General features: G+C 56.8%; 1 protein-coding gene across 3 annotated transcripts in view; it reads right to left on the reverse strand.

The window, feature by feature from the left end:
• FAM193A (family with sequence similarity 193 member A) overlaps positions 1-20387 on the reverse strand; it is a 109284-nt gene that overhangs the window by 15489 nt on the left and 73408 nt on the right. For all 3 annotated transcript variants that reach the window (XM_053923581.2, XM_053923580.2, XM_053923582.2), the window contains exons 9-18: positions 19843-19955; positions 19523-19765; positions 18060-18213; positions 17791-17970; positions 14752-15003; positions 5858-6056; positions 4651-4923; positions 3134-3416; positions 2353-2536; positions 1219-1449 (exon numbers count right to left, since the gene is read on the reverse strand). In XM_053923581.2, coding sequence (XP_053779556.1) covers positions 1219-1449; positions 2353-2536; positions 3134-3416; positions 4651-4923; positions 5858-6056; positions 14752-15003; positions 17791-17970; positions 18060-18213; positions 19523-19765; positions 19843-19955 — 2112 coding nt within the window. The remainder of the gene's footprint in view (positions 1-1218; positions 1450-2352; positions 2537-3133; positions 3417-4650; positions 4924-5857; positions 6057-14751; positions 15004-17790; positions 17971-18059; positions 18214-19522; positions 19766-19842; positions 19956-20387) is intronic.

Consider the following 20387-nt stretch of genomic DNA (forward strand, 5'->3'; position numbering starts at 1 on the left):
TTTGTGGGTCACTCTGTGAGACGGGGGCTCGGGTGAGAGCACAGGGTATGAGTGGATGCTGAGGGTGACCGTGGTGAGCCCGAGGGGCTGTTGCATCAAATCTGGATCCAGACAGGCTCACAAGGACAGAGGCCAGGAGACCAGGGTGGGCAGTGCCCTGAAAAGCACCACCTTAGCCAATCCAGAGGCTTCTAATGACTCCACAGGGACATCTCCAGGCCTGGGGACCACCCTGGCGCCCCCGATGCTGTTAACACCTCTGGATGGAGAGCACACCTGCGGGAATCTGCAAACCAGGTCTTCTGGGGGCAGAACAGGTCTCCCCTGAAATCCCTAATGAGCCCTGAGAGCCAGTGAAGACCTATTTCAGGACTGCGGCACCAGCAGGGTTTGGACGGGTATGCCACTGAACAGAGCAATCACAACTCGCTGAGAACCACCCCTGTCATGGTGGAGCCAACACTGCAGGCTCTGGGGGGCTGTCCTCCCCAGCAGGCCACCCTTCCTGCGGCCAGAGACCTCCAGCTTTCCAAGTTCCCTTTGTGAGCCCAGATCTGCCTGCTGAGAGCTGGCTTGAAGTCGACACCCTGAGGTGGCTGTACCCAGGAAGATGTCCGGACCTGCTGAGCCACAGGGCTCTGTGGGAACTCCCCAGGAGAACTGAGGAGTCAGTCCCAGTGCAAATGCTGCTCCCATGACTCCCAGTGTGAGTGTGGAGGGACGGGTAGAGTCTCTCAGTTAGCTGCAGTCTCAGAGTACTCTGCTCACTTGCTGGGCCATGGGTCAAGTTCCGTCATAGCCCATAATGGGGCAAACATGCTTTTGTGACATCCCAGCCCTGTGCGGAGGTGGGAACTACCCAGCACTGTCCATATGCCTGTCCCCTCACTCTGCCACCTTTGATATCAAAACCGAGTGCTGGCCCTCTTCCACCCAGATGGTGTGGCTGTGGGATGAGACAGGAGCTGGGGCCACTGCCGTGCCAAAGGCCCTGTCCCTGCCTCCTGTCAAAGTCACCCCACCACCACCTCCAAAAGCCCACCGCCATCACCCTCTCCCTCCGCTTCCCTGGGCACAGAGGTGGAGGCTCTGCACCCCACAATGGCCAGCATGGTGGCCTAAGGGCCCATGCTGGTCCACTGATGTCACACGCAAGTGTGGCAGCTCTAAGCCCTGAGGTCCCTACTGCAGAGATGCAAAGGCACAGGTGTGGGCTACCTTTCTCTGCTTGTGTCGCGCCCGCTTGGCGGCACGCGAGCTGCTCACGGGCTTGGTCTCGGAACTGTTGATGAAGCGCAGCAGGTCCTCCACCCGGCGGTGGTCCACCACGCTCTCACGCTCCGATAGCTGGTCTGCTTTCTTCGGCTGCTCCTCTTTCCTCTTCGTCAGCCGTAAGCGAAGCTTTTCCCTCATTTCGGCATAATTTCTACTTGTTGGTGCAGCTGGGGGCTAAGACAATTAAAAGAGAACGTGACTAAATTAAGCTTCAAGTTTTAATGACATTGAACATAAACTTCAGACTACTTCTAAAAATAAACTTTTCTTATTACTCAAATACATGCTCACCACGAAAAATAAGGAAGTAAGAGAAACAACCGGCAAGAGAAAATTTATACGTTCATGAAACAGCTGGTAAAGTACGTACAATTATGTACAAAAATAAATATTTTTAAACTGAAAAGAAATAATTACAGATGCTGATTAATCTGTTTTTCACGCGGAACAGTGTGGTTATCTTTTCTCGTCTGAGAACGAGTCTGAGTATCTTTTTACCCGTTTGTAGGTTCCTCTCCCCGCGCCGGAAAGAAAACACTCTCCCTCGATCCCCCCGCCAGAGCTTCTGAGTGACCGCTGCACACAGGGGCACCGTGCAGGGGACACGGGCAGAGCTGCGGTGACAGAACAGCCAGCTTTCCCCACAGCCACCCCGGGAACCAGGAATGGCACTTCCTTGGGAGACCAATGGCTGTCCTGTAAGACGTGGGAGCACACCTGTGTGCCCAGTGCCCTTGGTGCGCAGAGGAGGGGCCGCCGGCTGCACACACACTGCTGGTGTCCCCGTACGGCGAGCACCTGACTGGCACCCCCAACACCCGCGGCAGAGCAGGCCGTCAGCCCCCACCCCATCGGTGACTTTAAAACTCACAAAAAACACAGCAAGGCTGTGCCGAAACCCTTATAGCTACATCTCCAGGCAGACTTTGCATCACACCCTTAGGGTGGGGACAACCTGGAAGTGGAGTCAGGTGAAGCTGCCGCACAGCGAACTCCACCCCGAACCCCACTGGGCGCTCCAGCCTGCCTGCTCCACGAGTGCCACCCAGACACGGAGGGACGCGGCTGAGCACTCACCCCGCCGTGCCCGAAGAATTCGCAGTAGCAGCAGTCACAGTACTTGCCCTCCTTCTGGTTGGTGGAGGTGGAGGTGCTGGAGCTGTGCTCAGAGCAGCTGTCCTCGTCGGCACTCTCGTCCCCGTCATCCGGCTGCGGGCCGTAGACGCCGTTCTCACAGCGGTGCCCTTCGCAGTCGGGGTCACTGTGAAACCGCACACAGGCCTGTCAGCAAGCAGCACACCCGGCAGGGCTCTGCCCCCGCAACCGATGTGACAAGGCAGAGGGCGCGTGGCCCGCATGGACACAGGGCTCAGAGTCAGGGAAGGTGGGGTGGTGGCTGGGTGAGGTGGCACGTGTGGCGGGCGGTCACACCTAGATGGCCTTGTCGGGCACACAGTCTCTCCACTGTCCCTCGCTACCACTTCATCCTGGGGTGGGGGATGGCTTCAAACAGGCAAGTTCAAAGGTAACAAATACTGTCTTAAAAAAGAAACCGTCGAGTGACGGTTGTACTGTTGTACTTAGTTTAATGTGCAACAGATACAACTTAAAAGCCCCCAGGGCCCAGCCCCCATGCCGTGGGGGTTGGGTGGGGTCTGCATACCAGTGGGGGGGCACCCAGCTCCGCCCAGACCCCAGCCTCTGACAGGCACCCCACCCCCGCCCCGCCCATCTCACTGGATGTCATGCTGCAGGACACTGGGGACAGGGTTCCTGCAGCTGCTGCACCCTGGTGGTAGGGGGCATGGCACCCCATTTCCAAAGTGCCCTGGTCTTGTCCTCTGGGACCTGGGCTCACCTGCAGACACTTGGAGGTGCACTGATGGAGCCGTCTGTGGTGGGGGGCGGGGGTGCCACTGAAGCAGGACAGAAGTTCTTGCGCGAATCCACAAACCCCGGGGATGGGGCCGCAGTTTTGGGGAAGGTGGGGGCTGCGAGGTTTGCCAGGTGAGGCGTGGAGGCTGGAGAGAGGGCGGCGGGGGCGAGCGCGGGGAGCGGTGCCAGGCCCGTGGGGCTGCTCCTTGGGGCAGAGGGCACGGTGTGCCTGTGCTCCTCCTTGCTGATGCCGTGGAAGACCTCACCTGCAGCGGAGACGGTTTGTGCTCACAGCTGAGCCACGCACACACTCTCGCTCCTCCTAATCAAGATTTTCACCCATTTTTTTTGTCTAAAAATGTTCAAATTATAGAAAATTGGAAGAAACAGCACAAAGAACACCCAATACCTTCCCCCTAGACCCATCACTAGCTAACATCCTGTCCCGTTTCCTTTATCTCCCATACACACATCCCCCCAAACGTTTTGGCAGGAGCCCCCGAGAGCAGGCACACGCCACGTGTGACCACCCTGCCACGGCGCAGTGGACACCCACCACCAACAGGATGTTCTCACACGTGGACAGTCCCACTCAGGGGTCCATCTCCCCACCCGTCCTCTACAGCCCTTCCCACGGTCCAGCCCCTTTAACCTTTCCTCTCCCTCTCGCCACACCCACGTCCTGCGGGGACGAGCCAGCCACCCACCGACCTGCATCTCCGGTCTAACGGGAGGCTGAGCTGAAGTGCCGTGGGCACCGGTGCTGCTCAAGTCCTGCCGCACCCTTTCCACCTGGGGCCCAGGAAGCACCCAACGTCCGCTTGTTCTGGGGCGGCACGATGACATCTGGCCGAGTGTGCAGGGCGTGGCCTGCCAATCACCCCGGGGTGCTGCTGCCGCAGAGGGAACCTGCCTCCCCCACGCCGACTCCACGGCCCTCAGCACTCACTGCGTGCGCGCACCTGGATGGCTGCCACCCTGCTGGCTCAGGACGGCTTCCTACTTCTGTCGCTCTGCTCGCACGGCGGGCGACAGGGAGCTTCTCAGCTTCCGTCCGGAAGACCCCCCGCCCCCGCCGAGCACCCAGACCCCCGACTTCAGTTGTGTGCTCCAAGTCGTCCCACTGCTCTCTGCGTGGCGAGGCCCCCATGAGCCGGCTCCCGGGTCCCCTGACGTCAGCCACTGGCCGATGGCGCCGCACTCACAGGTCAGAGTCTGGTGGCCACGCCGCCTGCACGTCGGCGGTGCCCGCAGGTTCACCCCCCAGACTCTGCTTTCAGATGCCTAGTGACCCGCCTCGTGCTCACACCCACGGGTGCAGAGGCGAAAGGCAGGACCTACACGGCTGAGCCCCAGCGGATGTTACTGGGACGGTGGCGTAGTCTTGGGTGTGAACACTGGGAATTATTACACTGCCCGCCCCTGGCCAGGCCAGTGAAGGGCCGTTACAGAGAGCAGTGAGCACCGAGCCTGCCCGAGGGTCCGCCAGCTGCACCTTACCTATGGACGGAGGCCTTTTGGATGACACTTTGAACTGGCTGTTGCTCGACTGCACTGTGGTGGCCGTGCAGGACACAGAGGAGGTGGCTGAGGAGGTGGCCATCACCACTTTGTTTGCTTCCATGAAAGCATCTTGGAAATTGTACAAACATTTCTTTTTTGCAATATTTTTTTTCTCTTTACAGTCCAAAACTGCAGGCGCTCCATTGCTCGATGGAGATGGGAGGGCGTCGGGTCTCGTCTCTGAGAGCGTCGGCCCGAGTATGTCACTCCCTCGAGAGAAGAAAGGGGGTGTTAGGCTTCTCAGAGAAACTATTTAGCTCAAACCTAAAGGGAGTCTGAAGGGTAAACTCTTAACTCCGGGCTGCTCGGAAGTGAGGGCCCTGCTGGGAGGGTGTGCTCCACTATTGTGTAGTGAGGAAGACCTACTGAGCACCTGCTGTGTGCCAGGGCTAGGCGCTTTCCAAGAGCTATGTAATGCCTCACACCTACTCGCTGAGCTTGGTGCTCTTATTCCCATCCTGAAGATGAAGACACTCAGGCTCAGAGAGGCTAAGCAACTTGCCCAAGGTCACACAGCTGGAAACCCTTTCCAGGCACAAACCGGGTGTCCAGTCTAGCTTGCTGTTCTGACCACACGCAGGGGCTGGGCGTGGGGCCACCAGGGGCTCTAACCACGTGACGACAGAGGGGAGGCACAGGGGACCGGACCCCCTCAGGGCCCCGGCTGTTGCGGTAACAGCTGTGCCCTCCCACAGCTGGGAGGACGGGCTTGTCAGCGGGACAGACCCCATCGAGGGTCGATGCAGAGGGGAGGGAGGTTAGTCACAACACGCCAGCTGACTGGCCGTGTGGCACTGCCCATTGCTTGAGAACCACAGGCCAAACACCAAGCCCTGGACACAAGATGCTCAGCAGCACCAGGGGAGCAGGGACCCCAAGTCGGCTGCCCGCATGGCCTGTTGTGCTGGCAAGCGGCCCTGGAGCCCCGCCCACCAGAGGCTGGGACCCACACGGCGGGGTGGAGCAGCAGGACAGGCCCAAGGGGCCGCCCGCTAGAGACTGAGGCAGGGGAGCAAGCAGCCTGGGCACAGCTGCACAAGGGCCCTGCCCCTCTGGGGCCTCCACGGGAGACCACAGCCACCGATGGCCATCTGCTCCGCTTGACCATTGCAAAACTCAAATAAAGTTTTAACAGGTTCCTTACCAGAAACTGTATCTGGCAAGAAAGTGCCAGGACTCCAGTTCTTATCATTCATCACTTCTGATCCCCAAAGACTTATAAACTTAGAACTATTCCACTCTGGAGTAGTCCCAAAACAGCTCGGGTAAATATGGTCTTGAAGAGATGCATTGAATACCTGATGCTTATTTGTGTGATTCTGAACAGGTGCTGGCGGTAAAGCCTACAAAAAAAAAAGTTCTAATCACATATCAAAATTAATATTCTGTGGACCTGTGGGGTTCAGCTACAGACAGACAAGGTGCTCCAGGAAACCCTGAGGGACAGGCTCACTGTGAGAGGCGCCCTGGTGGGGCCTGTCTCACAACCAGACTCTGACCCAGAGGGAGGTGCCACAAGCAGCTGATGCCTCCAGGACGGCATCGAGCAGACCTGCCGCTCAGCAATGGTCAGCACACCCCGCAGGCCCATTTCACACTTGACGTTTTAACGATCACCGCTAAAGAGTCAACTTTGGAATCTATGACAAAAAACGGCAGAACTCCTAAATGGTACTCTCGTGGAGGAGCAGAGGGCAGACTTCCGGAAAGAACTAGGCATTTCATGTTGCTGGAAGCCTCCAGCAAGGCCCTTGTCGAAAGGAGAGAGCTGAGTATCTCCCACCCCTGCCCGCCACCCAGCCTCCACCCGCACGGCCGGGACTCACAGCTGGGGCCCAGCCCTGTGCTGCCTGCTCGCCGAGCCCCTGCACACACTGGCTGCCCTCGGTCCTCACACTCCTAGCTCCTCCCCGGCCTGGAAATTCACTCGTGCCTAGCGCATGTCCTAGTGCGTGCTGACCACAGCCGGAACGCCACCGACGGATGCTCACCTTTTAGGCCCAAGGGACTCTTCCTCAGAGAAGATGCCACTGACTTCATCCTCATCACCAACACCCACACCAAGACACGGGCCTTTCCTCAAATGCAACAGAGCCCCCGTTCTCCCTCATGGTACTTACCACACTTACAACTACCTACTGGTTCAGTGAGTGCCCCCGAATTCTGTAAGTTTCACAAGGGAGTGGGCCACTGGGATCGCTGCTGCCGCCCTGCCCACGGCTTTCCCTGGCAGGCCTATGCCCGGGTACAGCCCCCCTAGGGAGCTCCAAGCCTGGAGCCTGGAACCACGCCTGGTCGTGAACCACGCCTCAGTGACACAGGTGAGCAACGAGTGCTGTGCGCTCATGTGGCAGGGCTTCCAGAGGGTTCCCAAGAGCAGGTAATGTTTGGCAGAACTCTGGGGGCCTGGCTGAAGCAAGGGTTTGGGGAAAGACAAGGGGGACAGGGCATGGGGATGGTCCATGTCCACGGACAACTGTGTCCTAGGCTGATGGGCTTCAGGGGCCAAATGACAGAGGACTTTGTACAACTCCTGTCCTGAGGGCTGGGTGCTGCAGAGGGTTGTAGCGCAGGGTGAGGTGACCTGGCTGGGGGAGTACAAAGGTCAACCTGGGGAGGGGGGGTGAATGAGCCTCTGGGGTAAAGGATGGCACCGAGGCCCGTTCAGGGATGAGAAATGGCAGCGATGCGGAGAGCGGGAGGAGGTTGGAGCTCTCGGGGTCACAGCCTAACTGGACGCTGAGCTGGGAAGGGCTGTCTGTGGCTCCGCCCTGGCAGGTAGTCAGGGAGGTAGCTGGACACGCACTCTGGCCCCATTCTCAGCCCTCGGGCTGCAAACTGAGGGATTCAGATGTCAGCTCTCCCTTCCACCAGCTGTGTGACCTCAAGCAGATTGCCCATGCTTTCTGAGTTGCAGTTTTCTCGTCTAGAACGCAGAAATACCTACCTCCAGGGGCCGCGGCAGGAATCAAATCAGACAATGCAGGTCGGCTGGTCAGCACGCTGCGAGGCCCGCAGTCAGCACTCAGTGAGTGCTACAGCGGGCCACCATGCCTCCATCACACTGCAGTCCTACACACACAGCCCGCCCCGTGCTTGGGGCTGGCCGCCTTCCCACAACGCGGTGGAGGGGGCAGCCACTCCATTCGGGCCGTTTAGTGCACCTGCTGACCTTGCGGGCTCAGGGAGGCACGGGTGCAGGGTGAGGCTGGAACAAGCATTCGGAACTTGAAAGTGTGAAGAAACCGATCTGGACTGGCCGCCCAGGGTAAAGGCAGGAGCCTGAGGTGGCTGTGCTGCCTGAGGTGGCTGTGCTGCAGGGGACCCGGGGCAAAGAGAGAATGAGAAACTGTCCGTCCGCAGACAGGAGACACACCAAGAGACACTGCGCTGAGAAGACTCTGCGGGAAAGTGATGAAACGGAAGCGTTCTTGAACTGTCTGCTAAGGGGCGGAGATGCCTTACTGGGGAAGACCGCAGCCCCCCTCTGAGGTGCCTGCTCTGGGAGGTGGCTCAGTGGGGTGGGGCTCCGAATAGCAGGAGCACCTTCAGGGCTCTGCAGCACCTCAGGGACTTCCTGAGCACCACCCACCCCAGACGTGGCCGGGAAAGCCCGGCTGACAGCCTGGACCCACAACCACAAGTGTCCAGAGAGCTTGTGCTGATCCTTCCAAACCTTGCCCCCACAGGGCCTCCTCTGTGGAGCTGCCCACTGCCCACAGCCAGCTTCCCCTCTGCGCCACCCCCTCCCCACTCTGCCCGTCATTTCTACTAAGGGATGTCACAGCATTCTGGTTTGTACATGGAGCACGTTTCTGCCTTCTCCTCAGACTGTGAGGGTCCTGAGCGCAGGGACAGGCTGGCTTTCTCCTCCTAGTACAGGGTGCGGGGCCTGGAGCCCACCGCGCGCCCAGTGACAGCTGAGCAGAGTGCAGCCTGGAAGGGCAAGGGGACACAGCCGGGGGACTGTGCCACTGCTGACGCCAGCTGGTGACTGCACTCAGTTTACACACCTCCTCAGGCACCGACGGACTCGGAACAGGAGACCCAGCGGCCGACCTCAGAGGGAGCAGCCACTGTGACCGACAGGCCACGGCTGCACAAGACACCGACTGCCCTCACCTGCTCGGGGCTGCCTTCAGGGAACACGGGCGCCCGCCAAGCAGACCATTTTGGGGTCACGCCTCGGCAGCACACCAGAGCTTTCATCATGGGGTGAGCCCCTCACCGTGGGAACGCTGTTGGCCGACTCAGAGCGCCGACTCCACGCGATGCCATCCACGCCCCGTCCGTGACACATGGCTCTGAGCTGCTCTCCCTTCTGACACAAAGGGACTCACAGGGGAGTAAACTTCTGCTTTAAGCAGGAGCGCTGACACCCATGTGTCTAAACAGATGTCTTCCTGAAGCCAAGGGCTCACTCGGGAGCGGAGGGCCCAGCCCATGACGCCCAGGCCTCACTCCCCAGAGCCCTGGGTGCCGACACCTGCACAGAGGGGCTGCCCGCACCACGCACCCTCACGGGAACTGCACAGGCAGGAGCACGAGCCTGGGTCTCTCTTCTCGGAGGTCCTCAGAGCCCCTGCTGGAGGCCATAACGAGGCAGGAGCACCAGCTGCTCCTCAGGCCAGAAGATGGGCACATGGCCTCTGACACAGAACACAGGCCACAGGTCACACAGGACCCCAGAGCACAGTCACAGTGCCCGCACGCCCACGGAGCTGTTTCTCCCTTCGATTCCAACCCGAACGCACACCTGTGCCATGCTCAGTGTCCCGAGACAGCTCTGCAGTGACTGGGCCTCAGTGACCCACAGAGGGAGATGCATGCCGCCCAGAGCCCCAAGGGGCCTCTCCAGCAGGACCCCCTGATGCACTGGACTCAGTGACAGTGACCTGGAGACCACTCTCTAACAGTCCTCCAGCTGTAGCGCAGAATTCAAGACGCCCCTCCGCCTCTGTCCCTAGACCCTGAACTGGAGCGGGGACGGCTCCACGTCGCGTTTCCCAGGGAGAGAAGATGCAGGACTGAAGGCCGGGAGCCTTGGGGTCAGTCCTGATCTGGCCCTGCAGTCGGGACTGACCACCCCTGGGCCTCGTGGGATGGTAGGTGACACTTCACGTCTACTCTGCTCTGTGAGGTCACACGCTCCCCACCCCCGCTGGGGCTGCCACACAAAGGGGGACACTTCATTCTAGATCCCAGACACATGACACCAACACCTTTGCAGCCAAGTGCTGAGCCACCGAGAAAGCAAGGGGACCTGCCCACAAAGCAGTGGTGAGCGCGTGGCAGGAGAACTCAGGGCTGGGCAGAGGTCCCACCGGAGGCCTGGAGAGCTGGAGGCTGTCCAGAGGAGCTGGCCGGTCCGAGGCAGGTTGGCGCCCCTGCGTACCTCGCACTGGCACACGGAAACCCTCTCTGGAGGAGGCCTCCTGTTCCAGGTCTTGGGTTCTCACAGAGGGAGATGAACATGACCTCACAATAAAAAGTTGCCTCACGTAAGGAAACATGTCAGCCGCAACAACAAACAGACTGAGGTCCGAAGGTTTCACTCAGACACAAAATAGCTACATGCACATCCGTGACGTGCGTCAGCCTAGTCATGACCTTGAACTTGTGCACCCAATATGTGTGACAATATTTAAGAAAAGAGCTGGTGTGTATCTCTCAGATCGGCTACAACCCCTGCAGGGCTAATTGGAAGACTGATGTGGACAGGTTCAGAGTGAGCGGGGACACACACACACACACACACACACACACACACACACACACACACACACACACGACAGGAGGAGGGCAGGCTCCTCCCGTTCTGGGAGTCCCGGCAGCAGGGTGGCAGGTGCGTGGGGACAGAACGGCTGGAAGTGGTCGCCACGCGCAGGGCTCCAGTGGACGAAGTAGACAGTACACAAGAACATGCAAGTGAAGTGAAAAGGGAGATGGGAGCTCTTAATCAAAGAGAGATGCTGGAGGGGAACACTGTGAGAGAAACACTGCTTTCAATGAGCTGAGCAGTAGACTGGACACGGCCGGGAAAGAACCAGTGAGCGTCAAGAAACATCAACAGAACTCTTTCCAAATGAAAATGCCCAGAGAAACGATAAAGTCCACCACCACCACCAAAAAGAACAAAACATCCAAATATTGTGGGACAATTTTAACACATGCAATATGTGGTCACTGGAACGCCAGAAGAAAAAAAAGAGAGAACAGACGGAAGAAATATTTAAAATCGCAACGCTGAGGATGTTCCAAACTAATGACAGACACCACACCACGCAGCCAGGAAGCTCACCAAACAGAGCAAATACCCCCAAACCTACCCCTCGGCATATCATATTCAAACTGCAGCACAAAAAGAAAACCAAAACAAAGAGGCAAATTGTGAAAGCAGCCTGGGGGCAGGGGAGGGAAGGCGGCCCTGCGTTGTTAAAACAAGGAAAAGAACTGCGGAGGACATCTCATCAGAAACCATCGAGCAAAGAGTGAAGTCAGCTATGTGTAAGTGTTGAAAGAGCCGCCCCCCCCCCCGCCCCCCCGCTGCCAACCTAGAATCCTGTACCAAGTGAAATTATCCTTGAAAAGTGGGGAAGAGGTAAAGACTTCCTCAGACAGACGCAGCCCGAGAGGACCTGTGGCCAGCAGGCCTGCCCCACAGGCGGTGTCGGCAATGCCGCCGAGGTTTTCTTCAGGCAGAAACACTGGCTGCAGGGCAGATGGCTGAGTCAGCAGGACGGAAGGGGGAGCAGCAGAGGAGGAATAAACACCAGCAACACACAGCCCCTTCTTCTTTGGACCGTTCACTGTCTAACCTGCACCCTGCAGCCCCGTCTGCGGCAGTGTCAGCGGCCGTGCGCGAGTGGAGGCCATGACAACTCGGCTCCAGGGACGCAGGGACGGATCGGGAGTGACCTGTCAAAGGCACCTACACTGCACACCAAGCAGCACAGTGCTGTCTGAAGGGGACTTAGATCAGTTAGAATGTACACTCCAATACAGCTGTTAAACACTTTAAAAATAAGGATAATTGATATGCTAAAAGGGTGTACGTGCTAACTTGAAGCTCATCTCAACCAGAAGGAAGCTAGAGCAGCTTTTCTGACTTCCAAACAAGGGAAGCCCCCGGGATAATGGAGTCGTGTAACATTCATTACACAGTCTGTTTTCCAAGGAGATGAGACAGTCTTTAGCGTGTGTGCACCTAACAAGAGAGCATCACACCGTGCGGGGCAGAAACTGCTGGAACTGTGAGGAGAAACGACTCCACTATCATGGTCAGAGACGCCAGCACTTCTCCGTCAGACCCAGCAGGCAGCAGGCCAGCGAGGACGTGGTCAAACTCAACAGCCACACCAGCCAACCACATGCACCTGGCGCCTGCAGACCACTTCGTCCAGCAGCAGCGGACACGCATCCTTCCCAGGCTCCCATGAGACCTTCACCAAGGCAGACCCCGCTCCGGGCCATAAAGCAGCCGTGACACACTGAATGTAATCGAAACACACAGTTCCCAGAGCAGAATGGAATGCAAGTCGGGCTCAGTGACAGAAAGGTAGCTGGGAAGCCCTGAAATGCTTGGAGATACACCGCCATAGATTTAATTTCTTTTCTAGTATTTCATTACTGTGTTTTCCTCCTGCAACTACTTTTTAACTTTCAAATAACTTTTACCTCAACATACAAATTAAATGTATCACTGATATGGTGACATCGGAAAACAGAAAGAGTATTCAAGTTTTCCTAATTACAAGAAAGTAAACTTCTTGTAATACTCATCCTGACCATTTTAGGTACTCAGTATTTACCCACAATGCCCAAAGCACGGGCCATTGACAACGGAATTATGACAATGCCATCGAGTCTGAACGGCGACACCTGCCATCCCAGGGGAGCAGAACTCCCGAAGTCCTGACGACGCAGACACAGAGGCAGGCAGGTCGAAGTGCCTCTGTGCGCACGGCCGCCCGCCTCCCAGCTACGCTCGGCACACCTCACGGAGCAGCCGCAGCCCCTCTGAGAGTGTGGCTCTGAAGGAATACACGACATGCGCCCCTGCAGCCTGCCTGCTCTCTCAAAGGTGCTTCTATCCACTCTCATGAGCTACCAACACCTCATGCCTTTACATCCAGATGCGGCCACAGCACTCGACTAAGTCAGACAACCTAGGTACGACACACTCATTCTGCAAGTCCTGGTAAGGGACAAGGCACGCTTGTTTAGAGAAACAGTCTAAACCCGGTGCAAGTGAAATATTTTGCCAAACGCGTTTCATTTTTCCAGATAAGAAAGGCGTCAGCTAATGTATTTTACATGCGTCAGCAAACAGTCCCGACAGGAACTGCACAGTGGGTAAAATAAAGCTCAACCGCTCGACCTCTGGATTTGCCTTTCTACCCGGAATCTTCCACACCCGCCTCCGAGAGTAAAGTCTACTAGGTATCAGGTAAAGAGACTGGAGACACAGACGACGCTCCCCTCATGCTGGTTTCCCCTTCACCCTGTAGACGAGCTGTGACATCCACAGAGAAGGCCACGAGTCCAAGGAAGCTGCTTTTTAACTACCGTGTGCCCACGCCCTTTGGGAATGAACCAGCCTCACGACCTGACGAGGAATTTCGGGAACTAACTCTTGACAGCCTCTACCAGTGGGGAAGAGTAAGAGTATGTTCTGTGCTCTCTCCTCAGAAGAGAGAACACAAAACTCTGTTCAGGGAAGAACGGGGTGACGGCTTCCTAGCCTCACACAGGCGCCCGGGGGAAGAGGCCGCACAGGCGGGCTGGACCGCGAAAGCAGCCTGGCTTCGAACACAGAGAGGCCTCCCTTAACACCCGCGGTAAGTTCTGTGACTTCCAGCAAAACAATGTATAACACAACCAATTCTGCCACAAGTGGGCTGGCATTAACAGGAGTCAGGGTCCTACGGCATCTCGTCATCGATCTCATTTATGACGGACCGATGCTGAACAAAACGTTACTGAGGACCTACTGTCCGCACCTGAAAATGCTATTTAAATCGTTCTATTAATAAAAGCATCCTGACGTGTTCGGACTGAGCAACATTCAACCCAACACAACTTAGGCATAAACTTGGTTATGATTTCCAAGTACTTACTGTAACAGAACGTGACTGAAGGATTGGACTCAATTCTCAAGCTGCCGTGTTCACCCCTGACCTGCACCTGGCCCGGCACACAAAGGGCAAACCCAACTCCGGGCTCCACCCAAGCCCTGCACAGCTCCCACGCAGGGACAAAAATGCACACAGAGCCTGAAAAGCCCCCCTGTGACATGTCCTCCCTTTCTGTTTCAGCTGGTCACTATTTTACATTAATAAATCAGGAGGATTTGGCCAGAATTCTGTTTTTGATTAGAAACGATCTTGAACCAGAATAACTGATAATAAAAATCAGGACGTATGGTAAGAGTTAATAAAGGTAAGTTCAAAACAGCTCTAGAGAGGCAAAGCTGTCTACAGCGCCAAACAGCGAGTCCCACCTAAAACCCCCTGGAGAGTCCAGGACAGCAAACATGAGCACGGGGATCTGCGAGAAGGCAGTTACCCAGAAATTCGTGTTTTCAGGATCCCCACTCCTGCCCTGGGGAGCCCTGTCCAGCTTGCCTCCAGCTGCCTCTCTCAGCCGCATGCACGGGGACCCTCTGGTGCACTGTGCCCAGGGTCTCTCCTTCCAGCCGTGCGTTTCTCCAAGTCCTCTGTTTTTCTGATTAGAGCCCAGCCGATGTTAAAGGGCCCCCACTGCCCCTCCCAGGACGAGCCCAGCCCTCGAAGCCACAAGGGCAGTTGCCCCAGGTATGACCCATCACCCAAAGAACCTTGCATTCGAGTGAATTCTGAAGGAACAAACCATGATTTTCGTGACTGTTTTTATAACATAAAGGTTCACCATTCCCAGAGCTTGAGAGCTACTGAGAGAGGGAAACACTGGCAGACCTTCCACCAGAGTGGGCGCTGTTCTGAACGGGCTGCCAGTCTATGGGTTTCTGTCTGCCAGGCCCTTTCTGCCCCGACTTACCTTACTGTGTGTGAAGGGGGGTGCTGCGTACAAGGTGGGGTGGATCAGAGGGCGAGGCAGGTGTGGGACCGTGTGCAAAGGCACGTGCCCATGGATGTGGGGGTACAGGTGCAGAGCGGGGTGTGTGGGCTTCTCCGGGCTCAGAAACTGGTGGCCTGGAGGAAGGGCTCCGGCCGTCATGGCTGACAACGGCAGTCCAGAAGCTTCCTGCTTACAGACGTGGCATTCACAAGTGTTCACGGCTTGTTCGGCCTGAAGGAAAGAAGTACCTGCTTACTCAGAGAGATGGAGACGGGTGAAGCTCAAGTCAAAAGCACCCTGCCAAGCAGGTGCACAGCAGGGACAGGCTCATCCTGACACCCTGTTGGCTGGGGTCCTCCTTCTGTGGGAAATGAGGGACCCGAGAGCCCAGGACCACAGGCACCTGAAGAGAGGGGTGCATACCCCATTCCCCAGTGGCTGTCTGCATCCTGGGTCTGTCTGGCAAAGGCAGAATGGACCAGAGATGGGAATTCCGCTGAGGTGGAATGAAGTGTCAAACTGAACACAACTAACTGTCAGAGGCTCTGGAAATCAACCAAAGGGAAACGGCAGCTGAGAAGTGTTTATTCATGTGCCTCTGTGGGAACTTACCGTGAGCAAGATGGGAGCCTGGCCTCCTGCCTGAGGCTCTGTCCCTGCCAAATCCCCACACCCCTGAACCGGAAAACACAACGAAAAAATCAAGAGCAGAATGAAGATGGTGCCCAAAACTTGTGTGGTACAAGGACAGGAAGTGCAGGGAGGAAGAGGGGTAACCCCACGTGGCAGAAGTGAGGGCCGTGGCAGGGGCACCACCACTCAGCACACCAGGTGCAGGTAAAGCCCTCTGAGGAAAAGGCGCCATGGGGGGGCTTTTATACGTTTCCAACGGTCAACCGAAAGTCAAAATAAGGAAAGACCACTTACTACAGAATCAAAAACATCTGAACTTAAGAATAAGTTTTAAAAATGTGTTCAAGGCCCATCGACCAGAAATTTTTTACACTCAGAAATTAAAGGTGATTTAAATAAGTGCGAAAACAGAGCATGTTCACAGGCTGACGGGTTTAACTTTTTAAGACTGAATTTTCCCCACATCCATCTGTACCCTCCCACTAACAGAAGACTAGGATCAGAGAATTTTGCTGGATACTACCAAAGGATTCAAGGATATTTAATAATTCAACCCAATCTCTACAAAAATCTAAGCAGGACCCTGACTGGTACGGCTCAGTGGGTTGGGCGCTGTGCCACAGAGTGAAAGGTCGCCGGTTCAGGTCCTGGTCAGGACGCAGGCCTGGCCTGCAGGTTCAGTACCCGGTCAGGGAGTGTAGTGCAGGCAACCAACCAATGTTTCTCTCTCTCTATCTCCCTCCCTTCCCTTCTGTCTAAAAATGAATGAATGAAATCTTCCCCCTCCAAAAAAACAAACCCACGTAAGCAGGTTTTTTGTAGAAGGTAACAAGTCGATTCCAAAACTCCGATGGAAATGCAATTTTGAGAAAGACCAGCGAGCCGCAGTCCAGGCCCTTGGGGAAAGGGCTGAGGGGCAGGCGAGCAGAGCGCAGTCGCGGTGCCAGGGCACATGGAGGGCCACGCCTGCAGGAAGATGCGTTTAGACCCTCACGTCACCACCGTGAGCAACAACCGAGGCCAGTGAGCCACAGACCTGACTGCGTGGGAGCTAAAGCATGGCGGTGTCTCAGGCAACGTTTTTGTGGATGTGACGTCAGAAGGATGTTTCATAAAAACCTGGTAAACTGGAATGCATCAATATGAAAAACTTTTGCTTTTCAAAAAGCATCATAAAAAAACTAACAGATATGCTACAGGCCAAGAGAAAATACATGCAAACCACACACCTGACAAAGAACTTGTACCAGCACAAGAACACCTCGTACAGCTCGATGCCAAAACAGCAGACAAATGCGCACAGGAGGGGCTGCCTGACTCGGCCCACAAGCAACAAAACGACGACCGAACCCTCCAGGGGTCACTGTGTCTTATCAGGTGGGCAAAATTCCAAGAAGGCGACATCGGCCTCTTGGAGGGGCTAGTGGAGGCCACTGGCCACCCACCCTAGGGACGTAGCTGCCTATGCACGAAATGTCCGGCGGATAAGGCTGCTCACAAATAGCTGATAAACACACATGCCCATCAGCAGGGGACCAAAGAAAAACAGGATGCGACTCAGCTGTGCCTACACAAAGGACCACAGAGCCACGGCAAAGAGTGCAGACACCCGCTGTGCACAGTCAGTGAGGACCCGTGCCGCGAAGGGAGCAGATGGGAGTGTGCATCAGGACAAGCCTCTGTGTGGAGCAAGAAAGCACACACACCTGCGTGTGCATCTTAAGTGCTGGGAGAATGCAGCGTGCAGCGCTGGGGACCCATGGGGGCCAGGGGCGGGGCGGGGACCAGACAGGGCAGGCAGGCCAGCCGGGGAACAGGGCTGCTCGCCGCCACCTCCCCTGCCAGGTCCAGATTTGCACTATTAAAATGCATCAGTTAGCCAAGCATCCTGACCTTCACTTCTTCCTATCATTCGAAAGTTACATGAACATCTGTTATAAAACCGTCTAAGAAAACGTAACTGCCTGATAAGACACCCGCACCTTTGGGTAACAGAAAACCAGTTACCTTCCAGAGTAAAAAAGCTCTTTTAGAAAACTAACCTTTGCTGAAATGTTACCATTCCACTATTTTATTTTATTAAAAAAAACCCTCTCCCCTTGGCTTCTATAAAGACAAAATCTCCATGACATCTAAATGTCCACACTGACTGGGGTTCTGCAAAACTGAGACGTTGCGGACAGAATTCAGGTGAGAGAGACAGACAGACTCGGCTTCCCCCGTCCTGGGTATCCTTGGTAAGGTGCCTCGGCTCTCCCCAGGGCGGCCCTTCGGAAGCCGCTCGCCAAGACCGGACTCTGCCCTCACTCCTCCTAGAGCACGGGGCAACAGACCCAGAGCAAGGGGCCCTCGCACAACGCTGAGTTCAGAGGGATGGAGCCGCACCTGCGGAGCGGGGTAAGATGGGGGGGGGCTGTCTGCTTTGCCGTCCGCCGTGCTGGGGTTCCCGTTCCCTCGGGCCGTGCCTTCCTGAGGGGCTCCGGGGGGCTCCCCGCGACCCCTGCCATCTGCCTCTTCGTCGTCAGCCTCAGAAGAGCTGCCACTGCTGCTGCTCACCTGCGGGGACTTAACAACAGGCAGAGCACCGTGAGGAGCCCCACGCCTGGCCACCACCCTGGGCCGCTGCTGTCCCAACAGCGTCGCCATGGCCGTACCTCGTCTTTCAGGGCCAAGTTTTCCCCGCCACCGTTTAACTCGCCATGGAGCCCATTCATGCTGGCCACCACCTCGGCGTCACTGTAGTTACTCAGCGGGTAAGTGTCAGCGAACGTGGCCGACACTGGAGCCACGTCTTCATCGTCACTGCAGCTGAGACAAGCAGAGAGGTTGCCGTGAGCCGCTCACAGGGGCTCAGACAACACCCCCTGACGCCGTTCTCTTTACAGAAGCTCCACCCTGACCACGGCTCCTACTTGCTGACATCGCTCAGGAATCGGAGCACAGAGCACAGGCCTAGTCGGCCCACTCGTGCCAGCTGGAGGAAGAGAACACACTCCAAGGAGAGACACGAAGGAACCACAACAACGTGACCTGAATAAGGGCTGCGACATTTCCGTTGCACCTGAAGTGCCCTGGGGGACAGTGTGCTCTCTGCCAGTGCCCAGAAGACACAGTTCTGTTCCACAAAGAGCGAAGGCAGACGGGAGCCACCTCAGGTCACCAGTGTTTGTTTTTATGACCACTGCGACTTCAGACGCGGCCAGCTGAACAAAACTTCAAGGGCGCTTCTGTGACTAGCTGTGTGCTGCTACCAGAGCGGCCGTGCTCGAGTCAGTCATGGTCTTAAACGGCCGCTTTTGCAGGACTCCCACACTGTGGGCATGTGGGGCATTTAGTAAGGTCACGTGAACTGGCTTCAAGGCTGTCGCTTACGTGGGCCACTTCGAAACGTATGATTTTCCGGTGTGTGACAAGAACTGGCACAGCGGCCTTCAGTGTGAGCGGCTCAAGGCAGGACCCCGAATGGGCCTGCAGTCAGCATAAGCCTCCGCTCCATCTGTGGCCTTAGCACCGGGACCTCCAGGAGGTGACATTCTGGCTTTAGCAGTATCCAGAACTGCCGAACTTGGGCATCTTTTCCATTTTTAAGGAAATGAGACTCAACATACAACAGGCTCTATAATCCAGAGCTCATCAAGGAGGCCCAAGTAGTACCTGGCAGGTGAGGGCTGCTCAGGGTTCCCAAGGGCCCCCGGCACCTGAGGTGATGGGACACCTTGCCCTGGTCAGGGCTCATACCCACTCCCGAGGTGTCAGCATCCCCATGATTCACTGGCACCCAAGCTCCAGAAACATACTTCCAGATCACGTGGGACACGGAAAACCAAACCCTTCAATGGGTTGCCACCGTGATGACCCAAGTCCTTAGCTGGACGCAGGGCAAGCGTGGCCCTGCCTGCACACCAGTATGTTTGCTCCTCACTGGCCCTGATTAACCTTCCATTTCTTCTCAGGTAATGAGAGACAGCAGAGTTTGGCATTTCTGATTCCACGGTTAAGAGAGACAGAGGGCCTATCTCAGACAGCACCGCAACGTCGGCACTTCGTGGACGCCCCTGCTGTCTCTCGTCGCTGCACCGCTCACACCTCCGAAACCTTCTTACAGAGATGCACTCACAGAACTGGCGCAGAGCCGCTGTCCGTGAGGACGAGTCTGGGGTGCTGCTGGATGGCGACCGGGGAGCTGGAGCCCGACCCCGAGCTTGCAGACGACACACTGGGCGGGCGCATCTCAGAGACACAGTCGGGGGCAGAGCCCACCTGGAGTGGCAGCTGGTGGGCGTGGGTGTCGCTGGGGACAGGGGGGTCCACGATGCCACACGTGAGGATGTGGGAGAGGCTGCAGTCATCACAAGCACACCTGTTTGGGAGGAGGGACAGTCACCGAGACAGCCAGGGCCTGCCAAGCGTGCTCCTCAGGCTGAGGGGCTGGCTCACCTCCTCCGGTAGTGGCAGCTGGGGCAGTCAGGCACGCTCAGCCGGGACGACAGCACCTGCCTCACGGCATCTGTGAAGTTGTTCTCGCCAGTGACCGCTTTCCTACTGGTTAACTAGAGGGAATTGTGGAACAGTAGGTTAACCCTGCGGGGCAAGTCTCCTGTCCCTATGCGCTTTATAGTTTTAGTCATGCTCGTTTCCAAACTGGGTTCACGGCTTCCTGAGGTGGGACAGGGCCAGGAGCAGGGGTAGGCCAGCAGTGTGCAGGCAGAGCCACACAGGCCAGTGATCAGCCACCCTGGACAGGCCCCTCCAGCTGATGCCTGCCCCCCGCACCCCCTGCAGCCTGCCGTGGGCCGGCACTTGCTGGGCACCCGCAGCAGCACAGAGATGAGTCACTGACCCCATGGGGCTGCGGTTCGGGAAGAGGAGACCAGCAGGAAACTGAAAGGGGAGAACCATGGAGTCAAAGGGAGGTGCGTGCAGAGAGCTGCTGGGGGACCATGGAGCCCAGGCCTGAGCAAGGCCAGGAGGAGGCCGTGCTG

The sequence above is a fragment of the Desmodus rotundus genome, chromosome 4, assembly GCF_022682495.2.
Source record: "Desmodus rotundus isolate HL8 chromosome 4, HLdesRot8A.1, whole genome shotgun sequence".
Taxonomy (NCBI): Eukaryota; Metazoa; Chordata; class Mammalia; order Chiroptera; family Phyllostomidae; genus Desmodus; species Desmodus rotundus.